This window comes from Anomaloglossus baeobatrachus, chromosome 2, assembly GCF_048569485.1.
Source record: "Anomaloglossus baeobatrachus isolate aAnoBae1 chromosome 2, aAnoBae1.hap1, whole genome shotgun sequence".
Classification (NCBI taxonomy): Eukaryota; Metazoa; Chordata; class Amphibia; order Anura; family Aromobatidae; genus Anomaloglossus; species Anomaloglossus baeobatrachus.
Genome location: NC_134354.1, coordinates 457,143,877 through 457,169,940, shown reverse-complemented (window position 1 = coordinate 457,169,940; position 26,064 = coordinate 457,143,877). Strand labels below are relative to the sequence as shown.

Below are 26,064 nucleotides of genomic sequence, written 5' to 3'. Positions count from 1 at the left end.
GAGTTGAGCTCCTTGAACCCTCAGGTGCTTCACAGAATTTTATAATGTTGAGCCATGAACATAAAAAAACCTAATTTTTCGCACAAAAATGTTGCTTTAGCCTCAATTTTTTATTTTAACAAAGGTAACAGGGAAAATGCACTGTACAATTTGTGGTGCAATTTCTCGTGAATATGCCGATATCCCATATGTGGAACACTATTATTTGAGTTGCATGGCAGGTCTCGGAAGGGAAGAAGCATCATTGGACATTTAGAATGCAAAATTGGCTGTAATTGATAGTGGATGCAATGTCATGTTTACAGAGTCCCTGATGTACCTAAATGTTAGAAAATCCACACAAGGGACCACATTTTGTAAACTAGGTCTAACAAGGAATTTAACTCTGTGTGGTGAGAACCTTTAACCCACAGCTGCTTCAGAGAGTTTTACAACATTGAGCTATGAAAATAAAAAAATCCAGTTTTTCCCACAAAAATGTTGCTTCAATCCCAAATTTCTTAGTTTCACAATAGTAACCAGAGAAAATGCATGTTACAATGTGCAATTTGTCCTGAGTACATTGATACCCCATATGTGGTGGAAAACTATTGTTTGGGTGCACAGCTGGGCTTGGAAGGGAAGTAGCACCATTTGACATTAGGAAAGCAAATTTGGCTGGAATTGATAGTGGATGCAATGTCTTGTATGTAGAGTTGCTGATATGCCTAAACAGTGGAAACCCCAGATAAGTGACCCCATTTTGGAAACTACAGTCCCTGTCACTTATCCATGTTATGTAAATAAAAGCTTATAACCTGACTTTAAATTCATCCATTGGTTTTATAAATTACTCTTTTGAAAGCTGAAACCCTCCCAAATTTGGTTTAGGTTATGAAAATAGAGTTGCTGCAAAGCTGAAATATTGATCATTTAATGAACACAGAAAGGTCAGATTTTGGCAAGACAATAGTTTTGTCGCCCACAGAAAGTAATGTGAGATTCAAACAAATAATTAACTTCTAGTACAAAGATATGTTGCATAAAATTGGTGAATGAAGTTGTGGTGCTATTCGAGCCATATTTAATATTTTGTGTGACTTCCATGAGCTTGAAGGACTGCATCCATGTGGTTCAACAATGATTCATACAATTTATTGATAAAGTCATCAGGAATAGCAAAGAATGCAGTCTTACATGCCTCCCAGAGTTCATCTAGATTCTTTGGTTTTGTCTTCCAAGCTTCCTCTTTCATCCTACCCCAAACATTCTCAATGATGTTCATGTCTGGTGACTGGGCTGGCCAGTCCTTGAGCACATTGATCTTCTTTGCCAGGAGGAACATTGTTGTAGAGATGGATGTATGAGATGGAGCACCATCCTGCTGCAGAATTTGACCCCTTTTATGATTGGGAATGTAAGAGGTAGCTAATACGTCTTGATATTTTAGGCTATTGATATTGCCTTCCCCCTTGCAAATGTTTTGCACACCCCCATACTGAATGTAACCCCAGATCATGATCTTTCCACCACCAAACTTAACTGTTTTCTGGATCCATACTGGTTCCAGTAGGTCTCCTGCAGTATTTGCGGCAGCTGTGGTGTAATTCAACTGAAGATTCATCAGAGAAATCCACCTTCTGCTAATTTTCCAGCGTCCATCTGTCTAGCAGGCTGTGGGACTTGGCGAATGCCACACGTTTTTTTAATTGCCTTTTGTTTAGTGCTGGCTTCTGGGCACTGATTCGTCCATGGAGGCCATTTTGAGACAGAATCTTACAAACTGTTCAAGTTGACACAGGGACTTGAGGTGACCAGGTCTTTTGGAGCTCTGCTGCAGTGGAAGAGGGGCTGGCTTTGGATTTTCTAACCAACAAACGTTCCTCCTGAGCAGTTGTCTTGCGCGGTCTGCCGGACCTGGCCTTGTCAAAAACATCTCCAGTCTCTTCAAATCTTTTTTTAATTCTTTGTACTTGACGCTGGAGGTGCCAGCCACCTCTGCAGTGGATCTGTTCTTCAGCGTCTTGATAATCAAGGCTATCGTCTCAGTGTGGATTTATGGCATATTCTCAGAGGTCAAGTTGCAGTTCAAATGAAGGTCTGGGGTGCTGGGTTTCTTTTTATACACATCCACTAATTAACCGATCATTTAGTGAGCACAGGTGAGGATGTAAACTAGGATGGGGTGCATTATATGACAAGGCGACAAAACTTTTGTCTTGCGACAATCTGACCTTTCTGTGTTCATTAAATGATCAATATTTCAGTTTTTCAGCAACTTTATTTTCATAACCTAAACCAAATTTGGGAGGGTTTCAGCTTTCAAAAGAGTAATTTATGAAACCAATGGATGAATTTAAAGTCAGGTTATAAGCTTTTATTTACATAACATGGATAAGCGACAGAACATATTTATAACATTGAGCCATGAAAATAACATTACACTTTCCCACAAAAATGTTGCTTTACACCAAAATTGTATTTTCACAAGGGTAAAGGACCTGTCACACACAGAGATAAATCTTTGGCAGATCTGTGGTTGCAGTGAAATCATGGACATATTGTTCCATTTGTACACAGCCACAAACCTGGCACTGATTGTCCACAATTTCACTGCAACCACAGATCTGCCGCAGATTTATCTATGTGTATGACAGGGCCGTAAGAGGAGAAATTGTACCATAAAATTTGTTCTGCAATTTCTCCTCAGTATGCCAATACCCCATATATGGTGAAAAACTATTGTTTGAGTGCACAGCTCAGAAGCAAAGGAGTGTCATTTTGGCTGGAATAGGGTCACAAGGCGTTTGGCTCAATACTCGTCTCAGGGCAGCATCAGACACTGTTCACACTACAGACTTTGACTCTCCACACTGTGGTATATCTGGTGCCTCTGAGTTGCACAGTTAGGCTCGGACATCGACCAACTGTGTGCTCACTAATGGTCAGGCTACTAAGAGTTAATCCCTGCTAACCTGCTGGTTACCTCTAGTATCACATTTTCTGGGAAACCTTTCATAGTTTTTCCCCACCTTCTTAAGATGGTGGAATCTATCTTCCCATGCCGACTATAGTTCTGCTAAACTGTTCCATATGCTGTGTCTCCCTTTTTGCTGGTGTTTATTGTCTCATTTCCTCCCTGCTCTATCACTTGTTGCTTAATACATCTGTGTGAGTGTGCTGTGTGATGAAGTTTTTGTTTCCACTGTTTGTCAATTTTCATGGGTTTAACCACTCCTGTCTCTTTCCTTAGGAGGAGTATAGGGGGTATTAGATCAGGGCTGGCCAGTAGCAGGGCCAGGAAGGCAGTGCAGACGTCCTCAACTTAAGAGGTATCCCTGAGAACAGGAATAGCCGGGGCCCTGGTCCCTTGTTACCTCTATACCACTTATGACAAATGTCATGTCACATTTGAAGATCCCCTGACATGCCAAAATTGCAGAAACGCCTACAAGTGACCCCATTTTGGAAAATACACACCTCAAGGAATTCATCTAGGAGATTGTTGAGCATTTTTAATCCTTAGGTGGTTCCTAGAATTGTATGATATTCGGCTGAGTAAATGAAAATTCATTTTTTTTCCACTAAAATGTTGTTCTTTTTCTAGTTTTTAATTTTCAAAAAGAGTAATGGGAGAATATGAATGATAGAGTTTGTTACACAATTTCTCCTGAGTGCAACAATAACCCATATATGGTCAAAAACGTGTTTTGAGACAAAGCTCAGAAAAGGAGGCAAAGCTCAGAAGGGAAGGAGCGCCATAGTATACTGTTGATTTTATTGGAATAGTTTGAGGGTTCCATGTCACATTGGCTGAGCCCCTGGGGTATAAGATCTGCAGAACCCTCCACAATCGACCCCCATTTTAAAAAATACACCTCTCAATGAATTAATCTAGGGGTGCAGTGATCATATTGACACCACAAGTGTGCCATACAGAATTTTTATCACATTGGGCGGTGAATAAAGAATTATTCAATTTTTACCACAAAAATATTGTTTTTGTCCAAGATTTCACATTTTCGCAAAGAGAAATAGTTAAAAATCGCCTCAAAATCTGTCGCACAATTTGTGCTGAACATGGCAATACACCACATGTGGCTGTACAGTAATGCTTAGCTACACAGCAAAACTACAGAAGGAAGAGTACAAATTTTCATACAATAGTTTGCAGACTCCATGTATAGAGACCTTAAGTGCCGGAAGAGCAGCATCCCCCCTCAAGTGACTCTATTTTGGAAATTACACCACTCTATAATTTAATCTAATCTGAAGATTTTGACTCCAAGGGTATTTTCCATAAACAAGGAACAATGAATGCTTCTGAATGAAAATTGCAAATCTGCCACTGTAGTGACCAATACATTGTAGTGCCCAGTACATTGTAGTGTCCAGTACATTGTGCCCAGCTCGTGCTTCTGGAGACATGTAACCTGTAAATTGTGCAGGTCCCTCACTACCGAAATCCCAAACATATGGACTTTAAGTATGTTTCAGACATGCCGTGGGGCTCAGAAAGGAAAGGAGAATTTGAATCTGCCAGCATAGATTTTGCTTGGTTTATTTTTTGTGGAGGAAGACATAACTCTTTTCCAGAGCCTATGTGCTAGCAGTAATGTGGATGCCTCTGTAGCGCCCCACAGGGCAGGCAGTTACCCTACTCGTCGCCGGGCCATCGACTGTCATTGTCATGTGCAGCCTAGCCTGGCTCCATTGCCCTGAGGCATACAGAAGATAGCTGGGGAAGGATGATGGGAGTAGTTGTGAGGTGAATGTCGTGACGCCACCTGTGGTATGCGGCCAGGTAATTGTCCGCCGCTGCTGTCGCTGTCCTCCGGGGCAGATGGTGGTAGCAGCTATTGATGGTATCACTCCCCACAGGTGTAGCGGGCCCCGGGGAGGATGATGAGGAGAGTAGCAATGACGGGCGCCGAGGCTCCGAACGGCAGTGCTGGTAATCAAGAAACAGAGTCTATGGCTGCAGTTCCAGGTTGTTTACTCACTTTTGTATGATGCCGCTCACCTGAGTAATACCAGTCACTTGCCGAGATGAGCTCCGTCGATCCCGAATCCTTTTAGAGATCAGTCCGGTATGGTGTTCGGTGGGTTCCTCCCTTGAAGCTAAATGGGGACCCGGGTTTTCACGAGTAGTACTCTTGTTCCTATATGCAGGTGCCATGGTTCCTATATGGGGTCAGATGTTATGCAAAACCCCGGATCCTCTCTGGCACTGTACTTTAGGGCACTGTGTGGCCAGGAAAGCTTGAAGCTTTTTAGGCAGATTCTGGAAAACAAACGTGAAGTATGATCTTCCCTAGGGTCCTGCTGCCCTATATGGCGCCGGTTCTGAGGGCACCAGATGCACTCTAACCCACGGCAATCATGTGAACTTTTCCTCCTTCCCACCGGAGCACCTGTGAGACACGTCTGCTCCTTTCCTCTCCTGTTGGAGAACTATCTAAAGGCCCCTTTACACACTGAGACTTTCAGCGATCCCACCAGCGATTCCAACCTGGCCGGGATCGCTACAAAGTCTCTGGTGAGTCTCTGGTGAGCTGTCAAACAGGCAAACCTGGCCAACGATGCAACAGCGATCCGGACCTGCAGAACGACCTAGCTAGTCAAACACTGGAAACGAGTGATGTATCACAATATCTGTCAATCACTATTCTCTGTCAGTCGGTCTCTCCCTCTCGGTCTCTATTCTCTCTCTGTCGGTCCGTCACTATCTCTGTCCCTCTCTCACAGTCTGTCGGTCATTTTCCCCTCCTCTCTCATACTCACCGATCCCCGATCACCGGCACGGCGCTGCACGGCATTCACACTGCTGCGGCGGCTTTTACTATTTTGAAAAAGCCGGCCGCTCATTAAACAATTTCGTATTCCCTACTTTCCCCGCCCACAGGCGCCTATGATTGGTTGCAGTGAGACACGCCCCCACGCTGAGTGACAGGTGTCTCACTGCACCCAATCACAGCAGCCGGTGGGCGTGTCTATACTGTGCAGTGAAATAAATAATTAAATAATTTAAAAAAACCGCATGCGGTCCCCCCCAATTTTAATACCAGCCAGATAAAGCCATACGGCTGAAGGCTGGTATTCTCAGGATGGGGAGCTCCACGTTATGGGGAGCCCCCCAGCCTAACAATATCAGTCAGCAGCTGCCCAGAATTACCGCATACATTATATGCGACAGTTCTGGGACTGTACCCGGCTCTTCCCGATTTGCCCTGGTGCGTTGGCAAATTGGGGTAATAAGGAGTTATTGGCAGCCCATAGCTGCCAATAAGTCCTAGATTAATCATGTCAAGCGTCTCCCCGAGATTCCTTCCATGATTAATCTGTAAATTACAGTAAATAAACACACACACCCGAAAAAATCCTTTATTAGAAATAAAAAACACAAACACATTCCCTCATCACCAATTTAATCAGCCCCAAAAAGCCCTCCTTGTCCGGCGTAATCCACAGACCTCCAGCGTCGCATCCAGCTCAGCTGCATGCAGGTGACAGGAGCAGCAGAATACACCGCCGCTCCTGTCACCTCCACGCAGCTAATGAAGGCAATAGCGTGATCAGCTGAGCTGTCACTGAGGTTACCTGGATCCAGCAGTGGATGCAGCGGTGGCTGCGGGTAACCTCAGTGACAGCTCAGCTGATCGCGCTACTCACCTCAGTTGCTGCGTGGAGCTGACCGGAGCGGCGGTGAGTAGTGCGATCAGCTGAGCTGTCACTGAGGTTACCCGCGGCCACCGCTGCATCCACCGCTGGATCCAGTGACAGCGGGTAACCTCAGTGACAGCTCAGCCGATCGCGCGGCTGTCTTCATTAGCTGCGTGGAGGTGACAGGAGCGGCGGTGTATTCTGCTGCTCCGGTCACCTCCATGCAGCAAAGCTGGAAGCGACGCTGGAGGTCCGTGGATTACGCCGGACAAGGAGGGCTTTTTGGGGCTTATTAAATTGGTGGTGAGGGAATGTGTTTGTGTTTTTTTTTTTCTAATAAAGGATTTTTTCGGGTGTGTGTGTGTTTATTTACTGTAATTTACAGATTAATCATGGAAGGAATCTCGGGGAGACGCCTGACATGATTAATCTAGGACTTATTGGCAGCTATGGGCTGCCAATAACTCCTTATTACCCCGATTTGCCAACGCACCAGGGCAAATCGGGAAGAGCTGGGTACTGTCCCAGAACTGTCGCATATAATGTATGCGGCAATTCTGGGCAGCTGCTGACTGATATTGTTAGGCTGGGGGGCTCCCCATAATGTGGAGCTCCCCATCCTGAGAATACCAGCCTTCAGCCGTATGGCTTTATCTGGCTGGTATTAAAATTGGGGGGGACCGCACGCCGGTTTTTTTAATTATTTAATTATTTATTTCACTGCACAGTATAGACACGCCCACCGGCTGCTGTGATTGGGTACAGTGAGACACCTGTCACTCAGCGTGGGGGCGTGTCTCACTGCAACCAATCATAGGCGCCTGTGGGCGGGGAAAGTAGGGAATACGAAATTGTTTAATGAGCGGCCGGCTTTTTCAAAATAGTAAAAGCCGCCGCAGCAGTGTGAATGCCGTGCAGTGCCGCGCCGGGGATCGGGGAACGGTGAGTATGAGAGAGGAGGGGAAAATGACCGACAGACTGTGAGAGAGGGACAGACAGACAGAGAGAGAATAGAGACCGACTGACAGAGAATAGTGATTGACAGATATGTGACGCCCTGGGCAAGCCAGGGGTCACAGGTAATGACATCACCACACCCTACACCCTGGTTAGGTACATCAAAGCTAGACTAGAAATCCTTGTTGCCTTCCCCAGGGGCTGATGTCCACACCAGTGGGTGGAGCCAGGCTGTTGGTCTCCGCCCACCAAGGAGTTCACAGTCGTGGAGGAAGGAAAACACAGGCAGATTAGTGTTGGAGGAGGAAGTGAGAGGAGTTGAGTGGTAGAGGAGCAAGTGGAAGGAGAAAAAGTGACAGTTTGAGAGCCTGAAGCTAGTCCGGGTGTGTGCCCCGGACAGAGACAGCAAGGTTAGCAGACGGCGGTGACCGTCTGCAGTGGAGGCTGATCGGAGTTGCCGTGAGGACCGCGGAAGGGTGGTGGCCCGGCGGTACCGGACCGGTACACAAGAAGAAGCCAGCACCATTGGCAGGGGCCTTTCGGATCTCGGCAAGGCTAGGAGTCGCCGTGAATTTGCCAAATCCGTCAGTGAAGGGGACCCCCGGGTCTCCAAACAACTAAGTCTCGATTGAAGGCAACAGTCCAACCGTATGAGAGAGACACCGCCACCGCCAAGGCACCAGTTTCTCAGGGACAGCGCCTGCGGGCAAAGAGGGGCTCCTCAGGCCCATATCCAAGTCGGGGAGCGGATTACCGGTGGGAACCCATCACAACCAACAGAAGTACTAGGTGCAGGGAAAGAGACAGTCACCGTTAACTACCGGGGAAAAGCAACAGCAGCCGTCCGTGGGAACCATCTTTCCAGCCGTGTGTTTTACCGAGAACTGTGTCAACGTCTCAGGCTGAGTGAGTACCACCATGCCGTACGGCACAGCGCTGCCCCTGCGACCCTGCACCTCACCAGGCCCCACACCCGGCCTGCCATCCATCCCTACCCCATCACCGGGCCCCGGGACAATCAACCCCCTACCCATGGAGGGGAGAAATAACAACAAAGCTGCTCCCTGTCACCGCTCCCGGGATCCCCATACAGAGCAGCGGTGGTGTCCACACAATCACCACAACCGTGGGTGGCGTCACGGACAATAAATCCACAAAACCAATCCCCCTTTTCACTCACGGGCGAGGAGCGCCGCTCGAGTCCCCGGGATCCGGCCCATCGCTCGAGCCACCGAGCAGCAGAGGCCGCAGCAGCAGCGACAGCTGGACCCGAGCAGTGGGAGAGCGCAGCGTCCCCTCCTCCGCCCGCGGCAGATATTGTGACACATCACTCGTTTCCAGTGTTTTAAGTCCCCTTTACACACTGAGACTTTGCTGCACAGCGGGAAACAAAGGACCAAAGAATGGTCCTGAACAATTTGTAGCGATCAGCAACTTCACAGCAGGGGCCAGGTTGCTGATGTGTTTCACACACTGCAATGTCGCTGGGGAGGTCGCTATTACGTCACAAAACCGGTGACGTTACAGCGATGTCGTTTGAGATGTTGCAGTGTGTAAAGCCACCTTAACTGTTGTGTTGGCTCCTGACTCCCCCAGCTGCCTGCTCCTCCTCTCTCCCAGGTCCTAAGCTAGTGGGACTGGGGCCCCTGTTTGAGGGCATCCTGTAAATGCCAGTCTGTCGGCGACCCCTTTATTACCCGATGCTAGTCCAGTTCCTAGTGGGAACAGGGACAACCTGGTGTGTATTTGAGTGTGTAAGTGGTGAAACCAGCACTGACCTCCTTAGGATCCGGGTTTAGCATTACAACCAAATTTGGATGCAATACTCTGTGGTGACTGAAGCCTCAGGGGCGCCACACCTCCTATATCTCCAGTTACAGATGACAAACCTGAGTGCGGACTTGCTTTTTTGTAGATTGATTTGAAGCTTTTATTGGGCAGTTTTTACATAAAAGTTTGGATCACATTTATCCTGTGTTGTACGCTAAGCACTTCCACTGCGGTTTATATCTGAATCTCCAAATGACCTGATTCAGATGAGACGCCCAAGGGACCTATTCACTATAATTTGGCAGCAAAGTTACTCTGGACTCTGTTCGTCGGTGTCCTTTTCAGAAGTACTCAAAACTGTGGTTGTCCATACTTTTATGCACTCTTGAAAAGATGGAAACCTCTCGATCATAGGACAAGGTGACTTCCTCTGCCTCATTATAGGGAATCTTCCATTGGTGGTTCTGTTTAAATCACGTATTTCATAGAGTTACACGTAAACACTAATGTAAGTGTCGCGCTCCTGAGGCTTCAGTCACCACAGGGTACTGCACCTCAGCTGACGTGCGGTATTCATCTTGGGTAGAGAGGAGGAGGTCATTGCCGGTAACCACCAAAATCCACACAACGCACTGTCAGTTTACCTCCCACTGGGACTGGGTTAGGGTAGGGTACTGGGGATGGCCATCACAAGGTAGTGGACCTCCTGCCCACTAGTTCAGTAACCCGGGGATGGAACATCTTAAAGGGGGAGCAAAACCACACACACACACAGGGAATCAGAGAGAGAGCGGAGAGAAGACGGTTGCTGAGGAGAGAGCTGCACCATAACTCCCTCAGGACCGAGCGCAAACAGCAGGGTGCAGAGTCCTAGGCTGGTGGGTACTGCAAGTCCCACAAACAGAATCCGCAGGGCTGGAGATTGCAAGTCTCCTGGCCCACACTAAGTGCCCGAGGTACAGCAGCATACTAGAGCCAGGAGCCGTGACAACAGAGCGGCATCAGTAAAGGACTCTCGCTGCCTGCCATACGGGTGGAAACCGGAGCCATTACAAGGCAGAGGGTCTCAGCGTAGCTTCAAGCCACAGGGACCCGCACAACACAGCGCAAGAAAGAAGGACTCACAGAGAGAAGCACCGGCTCTGACCTCTGAACTATCCGAGATCGGCTGGAGCCCATGACAGTGAAATCCGGCACTCTAGAGACGGTGATACTTCAGTGAGTAAAGAACTTTGACTGCTATCCCTGTGTCGTCCAGTCCATCCCACACTCCTACCCTTGCGTTAGCTGCACAGCAGAAGGAGACAACTTCTCCCAACATCCCAGGGGCCTGAGCTCTTCCTGTGGAGAGCTACACCAACCAAGCTGCGCTACCATCTGCCCAAGAGGACACCTCACGCAGCGGCAGCCCCTATATTGGCTGCAAACCACAGGTGGCATCACGAATACAAACTCTACTCCCCAGTAAATAACTCCTCCATCTTTATTGACAAAGCCGGGGTCACGGAACCGGGCCTGGCCACTGTGACATTCCATTCCCTACACCGGCCCGGTGACGAGTAACTCCCCCAGACCCTGTGGGCGCGTCATAAGCGTTTAGCATAAAGTGCAGGATAAATGTGAATGGTGCCTTAAGGCCGCTTTACACGCTACAACATATCTAACGATGTGTCGGCGGGGTCACGTCGTAAGTGACGCACATCCGGCATTGTTAGTGGTGTTGTAGCGTGTGACAGCTACGTGCGATTGCGATTGAACGTAAAACCGTTCATAGCATATACATCGTTCATTTCCTTAAAAATTGCACGTCGGGTTGTTCAATGTTCCCGAGGCAGCACACATCGCAGTGTGTGACACCCCGGGAACGATGAACAGATCTTACCTGCGTCCTGCCGGCAATGCGGAAGGAAGCAGGTGGGCGAGATGTTTACGCCCCGCTCATCTCCGCCCCACCGCTTCTATTGGCCGGCTGCCGTGTGATGTCAGTGTGACACTGAACGTCCCTCCCACTCCAGGAATTGGATGTTCGCCGCCCACAGCGAGGTCTTATGGAAGGGTAAATACGTGTGACAGCTTTTAATCGATTGTGCAACACCGTCAACAAATTGAACGTGCCGCACATACGATGGGGGCGTGTCACATCACATACGATATCGTATGCTTAATTGAAAGGTGTAAAGCAGGCTTTACTGCAAACTTTGGGAGAAAGAATGAATTAATAAATCAGCAGCATGGGTTGGGACAATTACAGCGATATCAGATTTATATACTTTTTTGAGATTTTGTTACTATCACAAACTAAAAAATGCTTTCTTTTTAACAAAGAAAAGATTTTGCATTGCCATATTTTGAGATGTATAATTTTTCTGCATTTCAAAGTAATGTGAGGGCTAGTTATATTGATGTTTCTTTTGGTACCATTTTTGGCACAAAATTTTTTGCTAGCTTTCTATTTTGTTTTTTTATTCTTCGGTCTGTACAATTACAGAGATACCACATTTGTTTAATTTTTAAATGTTTAATGCTTTTACACAATGAAATGTTTGGCATCGCATAGTTACATAGGTTGAAAAAGGACCTTGGTCCATCAAGTTCAACCTTTTTCCACCAATTATATATTTTTTGTCGCTTAATTATCTATAACCCACAATGTTGTATGTACTGAGGAAATCATCCATCCCTTTTTAAAAGTTGTTATAGTATCTGCTATTACTACTTCTTGTTGTAGGGTATTCCACAATCTGACTGCTCTAACTGTAAAGAACCCTTTCCTATTAAGCTGCCTGAATCGCCTCTCTTTTGCCCGTAATGAGTGCCTGCTGGTTCTTAGTATTGTCTTTGGAGGGAATAAGTCATGTGCCAGTCCTTTTTGTTGACCACACATGTATTTATATATATATAAATGAGATATGCTCTGAGATGCCTTTTTTTTGCTAAGCTAAACAAGCCCGACTTTTCCAACCTCTCATCATATGGGAGGCCTTCCATCCCTTGTAATAATATAGTTTCTCACCTTTGAACTGATTTTAACTTCTGAATATCCTTTTTAAAATGTGGAGCCCAAAATTGGATCCTATATTCCAGATGTGGCCTTTCAAATAGCCAAAAAGTACCTGCAGCTATTTAACAGACGCTCCTCTACCCCCAAAGGGACGAAACATCCTGGCAGTTTTACTACCAAACACAGGTCATAATTGCCTTTCCTTGCTTTCGCTAAGCATATTGGTAGGGAGAAAGTGGAGGTTATTATGGAATTTATGTCCCATAGCTTGTCTAAATGACAGTAAGATACTGTTACCTCTGACAGCAACACCATCTGTTTGAGTCAATATTCTGCACAGAAAAGTCTTCCTGATCAGGAAAAACAGGGAGAATGTTTTAACCAGTTTTCAATTTTATAAAATATGAAACGCTTGTTAATTTGACTGGAGTTACCAGCCTTTTCTATAGGTAATTGTCGCTAAGGTTGTGTTTGTGTTAAAGAGCTTGAGATTCAGTTCTAAGAGACATCAGAGTTTTAAAAACCTCTTTTTAGCGCAGTTGGAGGCAGTATTTGCAGCATTACAATATGCAATTAATTGATATGCTAAGAATCTAATTTTTGGGAAAAATTTGTCGAAACTGACAAATTTAAATTTCAAAAGATTCAATTATTTCAAGGTGCCGCCTTTGGGGTATGTGCACACATTCAAGATTTGCAGCAGAACAATGTTGTTTTTTATGCTTTTTTTTTACAAATGTTTTTGCTGCCGATTTTTTTTTTTTTGCTCAGTATGTGGGTGAAATCTGCAGCAAAAGTACTGAAATAATTGTCATTCTGCAAATTTAAGGGTATATTCCCATGTTGCAGATTTGTTTGCAGATTTTCTGCACCTAAAACTGCATCTCTTGGTGGGAAAAACACTATGGAAAAAAACATGTTTTTTGACGTGGTTTTGTGTTTTTTGATGAGTTTTGCAATGCGATGTTTCATTTTTTTAATGCGTTTTTTAATGCTTTGTAATAGGAAAAACTCTGGAAAAAACGCATGTCAATTGTTTTGTGCAGTTTTTCTCTGCACCAAAATCTACAGAGAAATAAAAATTGCCATCAGACTTTGCTAGGATGCATTTTCCCTTGCAGATTAATTAAAATCTGCAACACCCCCCCCCCCCATCAAAAAACGAGAAGAATACGCAGCCTAAAAATCTGCTGCAAATCTGCAAGGAAAAAAATGAGCAATGTGTGTATGAGACTTTAGGATTCTCATGAACTGTACTGGCATCTGGCAATCCTTCAGGTTTTGTCACAAAACTGCTCTTAAGAAGTGCGACAAAAATACAGTGTGTGTACAGACCCTTAAATCAAACTAAAAAGGAGAGAGCGCAATAGGCTTTTACCAGATTAAAGATAGTAGTGTGTGAAGGATAACACTCACCTGGCAGGGTTGTGGATAGTCACAACCCCTATGAAGGTATAAGTAATAATGGCGGCTGCCGCAGCCCCATGTGGATTGATGTTCAGTGCAGGACAGAAGAATCGGGTTTAATGCCACGCTACCGCCAATAAGAAAAATTGTTGACTAATGATAATATCTTTATTCCATAGGTCGACTCGTTTCTGGGCTCTAGTCCCCTTTTTCAGGGCCGAGAGAATCAACAATATCAGATATTGTTGATTCTATTGGTCCTGAAGAAGGGGACTGGATCCCAGAAACGCGTCGACCTATGGAATAAAGATATTATCATTAGTCAACAATTTTTCTTATTGGCTGTAGCTCGACAGTAAACCCGATTCTTCTCTCCTGCACCGAACAGACCCTTAAAGTCACAATATGATTAAGTACTAATTATTCTGGAATGTTACAATATTATGGAAAAGCTATCTGATTGAGCATTTTCTTGTTGTTTTCTTATTTTGGATAGGTGAAGTCTCCACTTATGGAAGCAGTGCTGGGTGAGATGACGATTACAGTGACAGAGGAGAAGGTCAGCCTCGTGGCACTCCAGGCACAGGTGATATCGGGACTTACGCTCTCCTTACATGCCAGCCCAGGAAATAGCCACACTATAATTGCAAAGACAACAGCCCAACATCTGTTAAATTATCCGAAACAAGTAAGTAACCCCATTCACAAGGAAAGTGAACTCTTTCTATAGTATGTTCCACAATATTGTACTTTCAATCAACAGTGTGAAAATAATCTGTTATTTCCAAGACCAATTTTAATTTAGCTGCAGGAGTGTTGTATAAATATGTGTTCTTGTCAAGATGTTATCACAACACACACTTACGATGTTCGAATGTGTTTTAGGCAGATAAATATAATCCTGAAAGTAATATATCAACATTAAAGCATTTGTGTAACCAGTTCTGGTCTTCGCTCTCTGAAGTGCAGCATTACTCTATGAAAAAGGGAAAACATTTCCAAAGTCTATTTTCATCTTCATTTCAATTCAATATGGTGTAAGTGATATAAGTTGCATGGCATGACTCTCCTTCTCATAAATGTTAAATTATTGCGACTGTTTATGGCTTTTAGAAAGAAATATCTATTCTTCTGTGTAATGCTTTTATTTTTGATACAAGAGTCTTCATAAATTTGTTTCGCTATGATAGCATTTGCTATGAATTTTGTCAGCTAGGTACTAAATTCATTTCTCAGTCATTGTTATGTAGGTTTTCAGGGTTTTTTGTATTTCCAAAGTCCACTTTTGTGCCTTTATTTACATATTGAAAAGCATTAATATATGTGGCAGCACATTAGGCACTTCTGTCCTCGCATTTTAAAGACATCATTTTTCATTTATTTCCATCCTAAAAATACTCAGCATTGGGTTACTCTGTTTTGTAGTACTAACATTATAATGCAATTTAAACTGGGTATAGATCTGTCACCTGATGGAAACAAAAGCTTCAATAGACTCCATTGGCTTTGATCGGGTTCAATGGGTTTCCATCATGGTGTCTTGTTATTTTATATGAAAAAATAATGCAGCATTCTGCACCATTCTGTCCTTTATGGCAGGATCTGCATCAGAGGCTCTTAACAGAAGTTCAAATGCCTATGTAGAGAGGCTCTGCGTCAGGGGTCACAAATAGGCATGATCGAATATCACAAATATTCGGCAATATTCAGCTTCGCGAATATCTGACGAATAGGTCGCCGCTATGCGAATATTTGATGCGCAATGTAAATCTATGGGAAGCCCGAATAGTTGCTATTCGGCAACTATTTGGGTTTCCCATAGACTTACATTGCGCATCGAATATTCGCAAATAGTCAAATAGCGGCAACCTATTCGGCGAATATGGACGTTGCCGAATATTTGAGGTATTCGATCATCCCTAGTTACAAACCAAAATGGTTTCCAGTGCCATTTAGAAAAAGCCTGTTAGAACATGGGCCGCATTGTTGGACTTTGTATACAACATAAATATCAAGATCCATACTCAAATAACGAAAACCAAGTCCCTCAAGCTAAATATTATCCTACATGTACATGACTTGAATTGAAACATCATAATCAATCAAATGTCTAAATAGACAGTTATAATCAAAAATATAAATTTTTATTATGGACACAAAAAACACATAGGAAAAGATGCCTTTAAAAACACTCATGGACAAAACAGGGCAGTGTGCTCTAGAATGAATAAATCACAGAGCCATGGAAGAATAAATGGCTACAATATAGCGGGAAATGCAACTATAATATCAAGATATAAAAAAGTCATAGTAATCCCCACACAGTAATAGTTACTATTGCACATATGTCCCAGCATCAATGAATAAGGCAATAATCAAATATAAAGAAATGTATATAACACTAGCTGTACTACCCGGCTTCACCCGGGTAAATAACTGTTGTTAACAAAATAGAATGTAGTAACAAAAATTTATTCTGCACAAAAAAACACAAAACAAATAGATAGAAATGTAATTATTAAAAGGCAAAAACTAAGCTAACAGAAGTGACTCGCCCACCCCAGGGCTATGGGACACCCGGTGCCGGGCCGGACTAGTCCGGTGGTAGTCAGTGGTGGCTGGGCCCGGCTCCGTGGCCCTGGTGGGTGTCAGTAGAATATGTGGCTTGATGAGTAAAGTTTGTGTTCGTGACGCCACCTGTGGTATGCGGCTATTAAGCCGCCGCTGCTGTGTGAGGCCTCCGGGGTGATGATATAGCAGCAATGGTGGTACTGCTCCCCACAGGTGGAGCAATGCCCGGGGCACAGTTGGTGCTTGGGAATGTCTATGCAGCTGAAATAACAGAGACCACTCCAAGGGTGCAGTTCAAGTTCTTTACTCACACTTCTTGTCACAGTACTGTAGGGACCCTTGGACTGCTGGGACCACTGTCAGGGACCTCCGCCGTTTCTGGGTGATTCTGAGAGTAAAAGCCGGTACCCTTCTCTTAGTGTCTCTTTCTTCTGCTGTCTTCCTTAGCCTTGCCTTTGATAGGATAAACCTGGCTTGGCCTCCACTACAGCCTCCAGGCTGGGGGGTCACCTGTCGGCTGATTACCCCTTTTCTGGAAGTTCTGCTATGGGTTCTGGCCCGGGGAGTCTACAACGTTCCCTGGGCCTCGGTTTTTACTGTTTGGAGATGATCTTTGCACTCCTCCAGTCTCTAGGGACCGTCCCCTGTCGCAGCTTGATCCCTCCACCGATGTTATTGTGGACCAGGCCACCGTAGCTCTAAACTGCCCTGGACAGCTATACAGACTACCCGTGGCCCTGCGACTCCTTCTGTTCTCTACGTGGTGTCACCTGGACCCTCCGAGTCCCAGGATCTTCACCAGGAAGCGTCTCTTTCTGTTTCTCTGCTCCTGTCTGACTTGGAGCTTTCTTTCTTTCTCTTCTCCTCCTTGCCTGCCTCCGGCAGGCCTCCTCCTTGCCTGCCTCCGGCAGGCCTCCTCCTCCTCCTTCACCACTCTCTCTCCAACTTCGACTGACTAAACTTGACCTTCCTCTCTGTGTCTGCTCTCAGATGGCTCCTCCCACCTCCCCAATTGCTCTGTTCTACCCTATAGGAGCAGGGATGGGTCTTACGACCCCTCCCAGCATGCAGCATGGGAGGGTTGTCTGCCACTTTCCCTGGTCCCAGTGTGTTCCTAGCAATGGGTGTAGTGTGGATTTACCAGGGGACCGGCGTTCACTCTCTTCCTCTCCCAGAATGGGGCATCACACCGCTGGATGGGGTGCAATGACCTGTGGCGACGGAAGCCTTAGGGGCGCCACACTCCCCCACAGCAAATCCCAGCACGTCCTCGGGCTGAAAAACAACAAAAACATGTGGAAGAACTGCAAAACATTTTTGTTATGAACAACAGTAAAACAGTAAACATCTCTTCCCTTTATGGGAGGCACAATGATTCGAACGTTACGAACTTCTTATAAAGAAAACTATGTGTGCACTTCCAGTTCATTGCACGGTTCGGGCACATCCCCCATAATTCTGGTAGGGGGCACAACGGGTGCAACTATATACATTTCTTGGCTACAACAAGTCCAATAGCCTGGCAGTTCGTTCAGCTTCATTTTAAACGTAAGACACATAAACAACATACCAGCCGCTAAGTCCAGTGGCCTGGTAAGACATGACACAAAAACATTCACCGGGGACCACATTCCAGATCCGTGGCCCGGTACATATAAACATGGGGGTGACATCTTCGAAAAGCATGAGGGGCAGTACAGCAGGAAAGGGTGTCATCTTCGAAAAGAACATTAGGGCAGAACACTAGGGACATCTTCAAAAAGAATGAGGGGCAGACAGGGGCTATTTACAGTTCAGCTTCTTTTCTTCACTTTCACTTTTACTTCTTTACATGTAGGGATTCTTCTCCGGCTCCCCACCTGGCAGCAGGTAGACAGCGGTCAGCACAGTCTGCGTCTGCTGGTTTTGGCGGGCCGCGCCTGGCATGGCGGCGGCCTGTATTGGAGTCGCTGCTGTGACCGATTCTTGACGGGCCGCACCTGGCGTGGCTGCGGCCTGGGCTTGGCGGGCCGCATCTGCGGCGTGGATTAACGTCGCCGCTGCGGCGGAATCTTGCTTGTCCGAGCAGGGGCCTGAGCTGCTGGGGCCTGAGCTGGACGGGCCGGGCTTGGCGTCGCTGCTGCGGTGTGGATGGGCGTCGCTCCGGCGGCGAAATCTTGGCGGGCCGCACCTGGCGTGGCTGCGGCCCGGATCGGCGTCGCCATGCCGGGCATCTCTCCAGGGACCGCGGGCATGGTAGCGGGGGTTGGGGCACTCGCGCCGGCAGGGGCATTAAATGACTCACCCCTCAGTAGCATCTCCGGTGTTCTGGCGGTCGCTGCTCCGCGCGTCGCTTGCCGGATCTGCTGCATCACCTCCGCCTGCAGCCTTTCACACCACTGGTCCATCTCCCAGCCCCACCAGTCAGCGGAGTCTAGCTCTGGATCGCTGCGTGTGGACGCCATTCTCTCTGCGTCTCCTTCTGCACGATCTCCCAGCAGCAGGCTCGTCACTTCTTCTAGTAGCAGACTTTTGATGTTGCTTAGCAGCAGGCTGGTAACTTCCCGCTCCTTCATCCTGTCAGCCATCCTGCCGACCTCAGCCTTCAGCTCAGCGGCGGTCACAGGCCTGATCCAGGTGAGCTCTTCCTGGCCTCCGCTTACAGGAGGCATTTTCTCTCTCTGCTGGTCTGGCATTTTGACTTGTTCTGCCAGCCGGCCAGCTTTTCTAGGCGCCATTTCTTCTTCTTCCGCCTTCCATGGCGGGCACCGCTTCGCGCTCTTTTCTTGGACAAGGGGGCAGGGCTTCTCTTCGCGCCCTTTCTTCTTTCACGCCCCCCTTCTTCCCGCGCTCAGTGGCTTCAATGGCGGCAGTTTCTCACAGTAAACACAGGCTATTTCACGATTCTTCAGGCGCACAGTACCCGGTGTGACCGGGCACGAAGTCCTGTTCGTGACGCCAAAGTTGACTCGCCCACCCCAGGGCTATGGGACACCCGGTGCTGGGCCGGACTAGTCCGGTGGTAGTCAGTGGTGGCTGGGCCCGGCTCCGTGGCCCTGGTGGGTGTCAGTAGAATATGTGGCTTGATGAGTAAAGTTTGTGTTCGTGACGCCACCTGTGGTATGCGGCTATTAAGCCGCCGCTGCTGTGTGAGGCCTCCGGGGTGATGATATAGCAGCAATGGTGGTACTGCTCCCCACAGGTGGAGCAATGCCCGGGGCACAGTTGGTGCTTGGGAATGTCTATGCAGCTGAAATAACAGAGACCACTCCAAGGGTGCAGTTCAAGTTCTTTACTCACACTTCTTGTCACAGTACTGTAGGGACCCTTGGACTACTGGGACCACTGTCAGGGACCTCCGCCGTTTCTGGGTGATTCTGAGAGTAAAAGCCGGTACCCTTCTCTTAGTGTCTCTTTCTTCTGCTGTCTTCCTTAGCCTTGCCTTTGATAGGATAAACCTGGCTTGGCCTCCACTACAGCCTCCAGGCTGGGGGGTCACCTGTCGGCTGATTACCCCTTTTCTGGAAGTTTTGCTATGGGTTCTGGCCCGGGGAGTCTACAACGTTCCCTGGGCCTCGGTTTTTACTGTTTGGAGATGATCTTTGCACTCCTCCAGTCTCTAGGGACCGTCCCCTGTCGCAGCTTGATCCCTCCACCGATGTTATTGTGGACCAGGCCACCGTAGCTCTAAACTGCCCTGGACAGCTATACAGACTACCCGTGGCCCTGCGACTCCTTCTGTTCTCTACGTGGTGTCACCTGGACCCTCCGAGTCCCAGGATCTTCACCAGGAAGCGTCTCTTTCTGTTTCTCTGCTCCTGTCTGACTTGGAGCTTTCTTTCTTTCTCTTCTCCTCCTTGCCTGCCTCCGGCAGGCCTCCTCCTCCTCCTTCACCACTCTCTCTCCAACTTTGACTGACTAAACTTGACCTTCCTCTCTGTGTCTGCTCTCAGATGGCTCCTCCCACCTCCCCAATTGCCCTGTTCTACCCTATAGGAGCAGGGATGGGTCTTACGACCCCTCCCAGCATGCAGCATGGGAGGGTTGTCTGCCACTTTCCCTGGTCCCAGTGTGTTCCTAGCAATGGGTGTAGTGTGGATTTACCAGGGGACCGGCGTTCACTCTCTTCCTCTCCCAGAATGGGGCATCACACCGCTGGATGGGGTGCAATGACCTGTGGCGATGGAAGCCTCAGGGGCGCCACAGAAGCATTTCACAACATATATTTCAACACCACAGATATTCCACACAGATTTAACTAAATTGACCAATTAATGTGCTCCGTCTGTCTCTTTCCAGGTCTGTTTCTTTCCCCGGTTGTCTCTTTGCCCGGCTGTCTTTTCGCCCAGCTGTCTCTTTCCCGGTCTGTCTCTTTCCCCGTCTGTCTCTTTCCCCATCTGCCTATCTGTCTCTTTTTTTGTCTGTCTCTATCTCTCCATTTCTTTCCCCATCTGTCTCTTTCTAGGTCTGTCTCTTTCCCAGGTCTGTCTCTTTCCCAGTCTGTCTTCCTGTCTAATTGTATGTGTCTCTTCCTGTCTGTCTCTTTCCCTGTCTGCCTGTCTCTGTCTGTCTCTTTCCTTGTCTGTCTCTATTTCTCTGTCTCTTTCCCCATCTGTCTCTATCAAGGTCTGTGTCTTTCCCCATCTATCTTTGTCTGTCTCTCTGGCTGTCTCCTCCTTCCCTGTCTGCCAGTCTCTGTCCCTGTCTGCATGTCTGTCTGTCTCTTTCCCCATCTGTCTCTTTTCCCATCTGTCTCTTTCCCCTCTGTCTCTTTCCAGGTCTGTCTCTTTCCAGGTCTGTCTCTTTCCAGGTCTGTCTCTGTCTGTCTCTTTCACCATCTGTCTCTGTCTGTCTCTTTCACCGTCTGTCTCTGTCTGTCTCTTTCACCGTTTGTCTCTGTCTGTCTCTTTCCCTGTCTGTCTCTATCTCTCTATCTCTTTCCCTGTCTGTCTCTCTGTCTGTCTCTCTGTCTGTCTCTCTCTCTATCCGTCTCCCCACCGACATCTTATTATCTCACATATAAGCTTTTTATACTATGAATGTATTTTGTTCCTATAGCAATCAATCACAGCTCCTAGTAATAACCTGTAGTTCCAGGCTCCATTTACGTTAATGGAGGTATGTTTTTTGGAGAGTAACTGTAAAGCGCGGGGTTAAATTTTCCTGTCAAAACATAGTCTACGACGTTCCCTGGGTCACATGAGGTGTCTGTTCAAAATTTCGTGATTGTAAATGCGACGGTGCGGATACACTTTTTGTTTCACTTTTTCCCCATTATGTAAATAGGGGCAAAATTGATTGGTAAATTGGAACGCGCTGCCTTAAAATTTCACCTCACAGCATAGCCTATGACGCTCTCGGGGTCCAGACATGTGAGTGTGCAAACTTTTGTGGCTGTAGCTGCGATGGTGCAGATGCCAATCCCGGTCATACATACATACACACACACACACACACACACACATTCAGCTTTATATATTAGATACAGTATAATAGGGAAATATCCCAAAACAAATGAACAAATGTGCTTAAATAAGATGAAACACTGAAAATATCCTAAATTCCTCATATAGAGCATGCACTGTGAGGAGAATGAGGTATACGATAAGTCATTAGTGGCAGTGGGAGATTGGAGCGCATTGCCCCATTTATTATTCACCAGTGGCAGCCATGCACAATGAATGGATCACACTGCCCTGCACCGCAATGCGCGTTTCTCCTCAGCTTCAGCTGGGACTACAGGGAGAATTTGGTCGGGTCAGAGTTTATGCTACCAAAGTCTATTCTATGTAACTGTTACATTGTGGTGTAATACAAGTAAATATAATCACAGTGTAATGCCTTTTTTTACTGTAACAAAGTCTCAAAAACACCAACTGCCAAATTTGTAGCTTGCTCACATTGTCCCATTGGCTGTGCAGAGAAATATAAAGGCAAAGCAATATATTCTGTCCTTCTTAAAGTGAATGTGTCAGCAGGTTTTTTCTACCTGCCCCTACCAGGCTTTCTATAGATATTGTACATTGACTGTGAGGTGTTAATCAGAGGAAGGGGGGTGCTGGACAACATGGAAGTGGCCAGCTAGCCAAAGCAATGATAAGGGTCCAGCTGCTAAAACAAAGCAAATAAGAAAAAAATCAGCCTGTTACAGCACAGGCATGCCTGAACGTTCCGTGTTAATCCTTACAGCATGCTGACTTGAGCGTATATAGCAAAAACCTGCTGACAAATTATCTTTAAAAAATGCCCAAAGTGACCAGTTACCTAGTCTTAGGAGAACAGGTAAACTTCATAATAATACACATATGGCCATATTCTGGCACTAAGAAGTAGTGCTAAAATGTAACGTTCTGATAACGAACAATGCTTTTATTACTGGCAGGATGATGTGTGGAACAGTGTATAAAACTAAAGTATATCTTTTTTGTTTCTCTCAGGAAGCTCTACTGAATCTTTGGCTCACATTCAGTGATGGAACCTCCGCTCCATTGTCACTTTATGATCCCAAGGATTACACATTAGCAGTCACGAGCTTGGATGAAAAGGTGGTATCTGTAAGCCCAGAACGTGCTTTTCCTATTGTAATTGCTGGAGAAGAGCAAGGAACAGGATCATTGCTTAGAGCTGAAATGATAATTAATGAAAGCTGCCAAAAAACTAAACGAAAAAGTGTACTCTTCACAGCAACAGCTCTTGCCCATGTTGTTTTTGGCTCTCTTGAACCAGGAGGAGAAGGTGAACATGGAAAGTTATTAACGGAGGTTCCACCACATTCACCTGTGCAAGAAATCAGAGAAACATCCGGAACAACATCTATGATAAGTCTATCTACACAAGTGGAAGAGCACAGTTCACATCTTCCTGGGGATTTTTCTTTACCAATTCCTACAGTTTATCCTCAATTACCACGAGGATTAACAGACCTAGAAATTGGAATGTATGCTCTCCTTGGAGTCTTCTGCCTTGCCATACTGGTCTTCCTTATAAACTGTATTGTGTTTGTTCTAAAATACAGACACAAAAGGGTTCCACCAGAGGGCCAGGCTAATCCTGATCATTCTCACCATTGGGTTTTTCTTGGAAATGGTCAGCCTCTTAGAGCACGAGGAGAGTTATCTCCACAACCTGAAAGTCCTGGAAATCCCTTGGAAGCAGGAACTCTGCCACCTCATCATTCTTCGTGCTGTAGAGGTGAAGCAAGAGGAAGTAGCAGTAACAGCAGTTCTCAGGCTAGTGTTCAAAGCCAATCTCATGGACGTGGAGATGGTTCTTCTGGTGGTGGTGGATCCAGTAGGGAAGCAAGTGAGGACCCATTAAGTTCTTCTCCAACATCCAAACGCAAGAGAGTGAAGTTTACCACCTTTACTAGTTTACCTAGCGAAGGAAGTGTTTATGATGCAGTACCAGGAGCAGAAGAATGTGATCTTGAGTGGGTTTGCCGAGATATGGGACTAAGAGACCAACATGAACTCAGAGACTATATCAGGAGGGTCAGAGATATGGCATAACCTTAGGATTTTGAGGGCCTGTTGTAATGGATGAGATGGGCAAACATGTACCCATTAGGTCTGCTGTTTTCTGCAAAACACAGGAATGGGATAATGTGCCCTCTTATGTCTCTATAGTAATGTATCCAAACCCACACACTGCCACTCACCTCTTTTCCTTGCTTCATACCAATAGTCACTTAAGACATTGAATTGTCTGTCTTTCTCTTCTTCGCTTTTATTCAGAACACATGCACATCTAGGTAAGAGAAGGGAGCATGTTGTCTACCTATGTCTCTTTTTTCTTATAGATGGAGATGTGAGCATTTCTTTGCTTCCTGCATACCAAACTGCTTCATATATTACACAAGTAAACTATATGGGGTTCTTAATTTCCAGATTAATTCTTAAAGAGACATAGAACTGGTTCTTTGCTTGTGAGAATGAAACAAAAAATATTGCGTATTGTTTTTGCTAAACAAAAACATGCCGAAAACGAACACAAATGATACATGACCATTAAACTGATGAACATGAACGCAACATTTAGAGACGCGAGGCACAATACAGTTTTGCCTATCCAAACACAATTCACAAAGCAAAACCGAAATTGGAAATGACAAATACATGAATAATGTTAACATAGTTATGTTCCTAACATTTATACAGTATTTTAAAGTACATGATTGTGTTCAACCGATTCAAAAAGCACCTCAAACGTGACAAGATTTTTTCTCAGGGGATTTAAGCAGTAAATATGGTTCATAAATTGCTAATATGGGTGATGTTGTGGCAAATCATATTGTGGGAGAGTAGCCATCTATGAACGGGTTGGTACGAAGAGGCACAGACCTGCGGAAAAGGCATAAAATTGATCAACTCCTAATTTTGGGCAATACAAGAGTTAATAGTGCAGCTAATATGTAACATGCTTGCTAACGCAGAATGTTAAGGGTTTATTTGGTCATTTCGAGACACAGCCTTTTGTTTGTCATGTCACCACACAAATTGATTCTATTTAATTGTTGCGAAAGAAAACCTTTTTCTTATTCTTTAGGATATTTGGAGTCAGCTAATCCATTAAAAAAAATGAATCCTTGATTCTATGAGTCAGTGTTGCAACGAGTGACGTTCCGTCTGAAGAGTTCTTGTAGTAGGATTTCTTCAAACAAACCCTAAACCTTGTATATGTATCATTATTTTATTATATGCAAACATGCATTTATTTCCTAATTTCAGTTACCAGGATGTGATTTATATATTTTCAAAGTAAGACATTAATAATCTGATGAATCCTTAATGCTATCGGACTACTGCCTTTTTTTTTTCATTTATTTTTGCTTTTGTTTGGACAAATGCATTGAGTATAATGGCAGAAGACCACTCACCTGTGTTAAGGGATGCTACAGATGCCACCAGGTTTGGAGGACAGTGCACATCTGCAAAATCAGGGGACACATTGGTTGGGATGTACTGTTCCCAAGCAGGATGAATGGGTGCATTGAAGGTTCTCCTTATATAAGACATGTACTGTATGTCTTGAATTTAACCACCATTTATGTCAAATGTTTCCCTCAACAAATATATGGGAAAATAAAGTTTGGCAGTGCACCAAAGTTACATGTGTGTTTTTGTTGTTTTCTTCATACATCGAAGACATCTTCAGGTATGATATATTCATTTCTAATCTACAAGGTGTGTAATTCTGCGGAGTGGCATATCATAAAAGCACTATGTGTGAGATTTATAAATGTTGGTGCTGCTCCCCACCAGTGCAGTCTTAAGAGTGCTTTACACGGTGCGATATTGATAACGATATATCGTCAAGGTCACATCGTTAGTAACGCACATCGGGCGCCATTAGAGACATCTTAGCGTGTGACACCAAGAAGCAACGATCAACGATCGCAAAAACATCAAAAATCGTTGATCATTGATACGTCGCTCCTTTTCATAATATTGTTGGTGGTGCATGCCGCTCGTTGTTCGTCGTTCCTGCGGCATCACACATCGCTATGTGTGACACCGCAGGAACAACGAACATCTCCTTACCTGCGTCCACCGGCAATGAGGAAGGAAGTAGGTGGGGGAATGTTCCGGACGCTCAACTCCACTCCTCCTCTGCTATTGGGCGGCCGCTTAGTGACGCTGCTTAGTGACGTCGCTATGACGCCGAACGCACCTCCCCCTTGAAGGAGGGATTGTTCTGCGGTCACAGCGACGTCTCTGAAAAGGTATGTGCGTGTGACG

At 45.8% G+C, this 26,064-nt stretch overlaps 1 protein-coding gene across 1 annotated transcript in view; it reads left to right on the top strand.

Moving 5' to 3' along the window:
- Nucleotides 1-25,434, top strand: part of TMEM132E (transmembrane protein 132E) — an 839,391-nt gene extending 813,957 nt beyond the window's left edge. The window contains exons 9-10 of the mRNA XM_075336321.1: nt 14,274-14,465; nt 22,765-25,434. Of these exons, the coding sequence (XP_075192436.1) occupies nt 14,274-14,465; nt 22,765-23,835 (1,263 nt within the window). The 3' untranslated portion in view covers nt 23,836-25,434. The remainder of the gene's footprint in view (nt 1-14,273; nt 14,466-22,764) is intronic.
- The last annotated feature ends 630 nt before the right edge of the window (nt 25,435-26,064 follow it).